Source organism: Lactuca serriola, chromosome 4 (genome assembly GCF_051521515.1).
Source record: "Lactuca serriola cultivar US96UC23 chromosome 4, Lser_US96UC23_V15, whole genome shotgun sequence".
Classification (NCBI taxonomy): Eukaryota; Viridiplantae; Streptophyta; class Magnoliopsida; order Asterales; family Asteraceae; genus Lactuca; species Lactuca serriola.
Genome location: NC_136411.1, coordinates 259,717,585 through 259,720,874, shown reverse-complemented (window position 1 = coordinate 259,720,874; position 3,290 = coordinate 259,717,585). Strand labels below are relative to the sequence as shown.

The 3,290-nt window shown below is 34.1% G+C and overlaps 1 protein-coding gene across 1 annotated transcript; it reads left to right on the top strand.

Moving 5' to 3' along the window:
* The first annotated feature begins 589 nt into the window (after window positions 1–589).
* On the top strand, window positions 590–1,666 carry LOC145096967 (LOB domain-containing protein 38-like). Its single transcript, XM_079034357.1, has 2 exons — window positions 590–854; window positions 987–1,666. The coding sequence occupies exons 1-2, from the start codon at window positions 671–673 to the stop codon at window positions 1,388–1,390; spliced, it is 588 nt and encodes a 195-aa protein (XP_078890483.1). The 5' UTR covers window positions 590–670; the 3' UTR covers window positions 1,391–1,666.
* Window positions 1,667–3,290: the final 1,624 nt, after the last annotated feature.

Here is a 3,290-nt window from a genome sequence, read left to right as displayed (position 1 = left end):
TAGTTTAAGGTGAGATAGTTGGCGTATTGATCCCATTTATTCTTTATTGATGTAACTCTTATTTTTTGCTAGCTTTTTTCTAGCATTTTTCTTCGGTTTTTAATATATTGCTTGAGGTTCCAATTATTTATTTAATTATTTATTAATTTTTTTTCAAAACTCCCCTCCTCATTCGCTTTGCTTTTTGGCATCCATTTTCACATTGCAATACTTACTTCCTCCTTGTATTGTCCTATTGAAGGTTATCGTCTTTCATATATAATGGGATGGGTCATCGGTTAAAGCAGTTACTCGTTATGACTATGAATAATTGTTCCTCTTACCACAATACGGTATGGTAGTGTTTGTTGTTGCTATTGTTATTTATAAAATGTAGCACATTTTGGTTTGGGTCTATTAAAAATTATTTCCTATAACTCATTCAAGTTGGTGTCAAATTCAAACCCATGAAATTTAACAAAATTAGTGTGTTAATGGTTGGAAGCCACAAATACCATTTAAAGCGATTTGTTTCGACGAAGGAGAAAGTGAATTTCTTAACCAGAATTAATCTTCCATTTCAAATCCACGTCTTTTCCCCACTACAAAACAAACCCCACACACACCCTCGTTTCTCGCTCCGCTTTCCTTTGATTCGAAGAAATCCTCAGAAGGAAAAGTAGGCAGGGAAATGAGCTGCCATGGCTGTCGAGTTTTACGAAAACGATGCAGCGAGAACTGCGCCCTCAGACCTTGTCTCGAGTGGATCGAATCTCCTGAAGCCAAAGCTCGTGCTACACTCTTCGTCTCCAAATTCTTCGGCCGGAGCGATCTCATCAACTTCATCTCCTCCGTCCCCAGCCACAAACGAAACGGTATATTCTATAATCCAAATCCACATCCATCGCATCCTAATTCCTTATATAGCTTGTTCACGATTATTAATTTTGTCAGAAATTTGCATGTATGATGTATGATGTATGTGCATTTGATCTTCTCAATCTCAGCGCTGTTCCAGTCACTCTTGTTTGAAGCGGTTGGCCGAACAGTGAATCCGGTGAACGGAGCGATCGGACTCCTCTCCTCAGGTAACTGGCACATCTGTCAGGCGGCAGTCAGGACGGTGCTCGACGGCGGTACGCCGCCCGTTCTCGTGAACACTACTCATATTCCGGAACATAAAGCTTACACTGCCGGCGCGTGGTCGGAAATGATGATCAGAAACCAGATACCTTCCGGCAAGTGCGGCAAAGCCAACGCGCCTCCACTGACAAATCTCATGGTTGGTTCATCTGCCACCGCCGACGAACAGAAATTCCCCGCCATGACGGCATCCAATATATCTAAAGTGTCGATGAGTTTCCGGTGCAACGACGTTGAAGAGCCAAAGCTATTGAACCTTCTTGTATAACTACGTAAACGACAAAAGCTTAAATTCTAAATAAAGTTATCAGTAGATCGGCGATCATGTCTAGGATACTACTTTTTTGGAGGTGAAACTATTACTAACAATAATTTAACCATAACTTAAAAATATGAGATGTAGTCTTCTTTTTTTGACTTATGAGTTCTGTAAAATCGTCACCCTTTCACCAAAAAGTTCACCGTGAAATTTGGGTGTCGATGGCCACCGGATATTTGTGTTTTCCGGCGGAGAGAATAATCAAAACGGCATCTTGTTGATTTATGTATGTTTCCGTACTATTTATCTTATCTACACTTGTTAACTACGAAACAAAAAAGGTGGCTTTAGAGATGCGTATGGTTTTGGTTTTTCTAATTCAAAATTGGAGATAGTGTTACTATTTCATATTTAAAAGTTAAAAAGTTAGAGCTATATTAATTATGTTATTTTGATTTAAATTCATTGAAAGTAGACAACAATGTGCAACTAATATAGTAATGTAACTATGCTAATGTAAAGTATAATAGATATTTCTTTTAAGATATGTAATAAAAAGAAATTAAAAATTAAACACTTTGTGTTGTCTTTTTGATTGATGTCACAAGCATAATGGGGTGATTTTTAGTTGATTCAAACATGGCAAACACGAGTTGAAAAATGCACAACTTCATGCGCTCACTTCATAATCATTAGTTGGTGCAAAGTTATAGTCACACGTGGGTCATGGCCTTACCTTGCATGCGATTCTCCATGGCATCCTAGTTAATTCCTTTCCTCCATTGCCAATAGTATTATCATTCATCTCAACTGTATAAAAAGTTGGCAGAAAGTATATAGATTTCAGAATAATGAAGATATAAATCCCGCTTAAGACAAAATGTAGATCTAAAAATGAAAAATGACTTAGAAAAGTATTTATGTTTGAAAATCGTTTAAAAAAATATCATCCTAATTTTGTATGTTAAAAGAACATCATTCAAATAAAGTATTTGTATAAAAAGAACACCAACAGTTGTGTTGTTCAAATGTTAACCATTGGTAATGGGCTTTCTGTTTATTTGGTGACATGTTATAATAATTTATGACAGAACATTAATTGATATATTTCTTTTTTATAACATTAAATGATATATTCTTTTTATATAAATGGATTTAGGTAATCTGATGGCTTCTACTTCTCCTAAAAGTTGATAACCAAAAGGGATCAAGAGTTTGCATACCAATTTCCACTCCCTCTTATTAACTTTATGCAGAAAATTAAAATAATTATTAGATGTCATGAACTAAGAAAAGGGAAAAAATAAAATAAACAGAAAAGTGAGTTGGAAAGGGATAGAGGTGATGTTTGTGATGGAGATGTTGCGGCTCCGTGTTTTCGCGGCTCTCCTTACTTTCAACTTTTTTATTTATCATGGAATCTCGTGCTTTTCCTTCTCATTTTCTCTGGGGATTTGTTTTCTACTTCATTCCCGTATTTTCCTATTGTTATGAAAATAATGTTTGTAATATATAGTTCGTAAAAAATTTGTTACTACCTAGATTTTGGTTTAGACTTGATTTTAGTTAGGATAATAATTTGGGAGTTTAATGTATTATGTATTGTATGCATATTTATTTAATAAAACATATCATCATACAATTTATCATCAAACTCAATTTAACCGTTTAAAAAGTATTCTTATAACAAAATATCTATATCTATACAAAACTTTTAAAAGAAGTCATTCAAGTCTATATGAGTATGACTTCTATCTTCGATCTTATTTATTTGAAACTTTCGAATTTTATAACTTCTTTTACTTAATTGTTTTAAATCATATTCATTTGTAACTCTAAAACTTTTCAACTTTATCGACTTAATTGAATGATTAATTGCATTTTTTTGCTTATAAGAACATTATATTTC

Excerpts from the sequence above, each read along its gene's own strand:
- LOC145096967 (XM_079034357.1), top strand. The coding sequence starts at position 671 with ATGAGCTGCCATGGCTGTCGAGTTTTACGAAAACGATGCAGCGAGAAC. Across the intron at positions 855-986 it reads CCCCAGCCACAAACGAAACG|CGCTGTTCCAGTCACTCTTG; the intron begins GTATATTCTATA and ends TCTCAATCTCAG.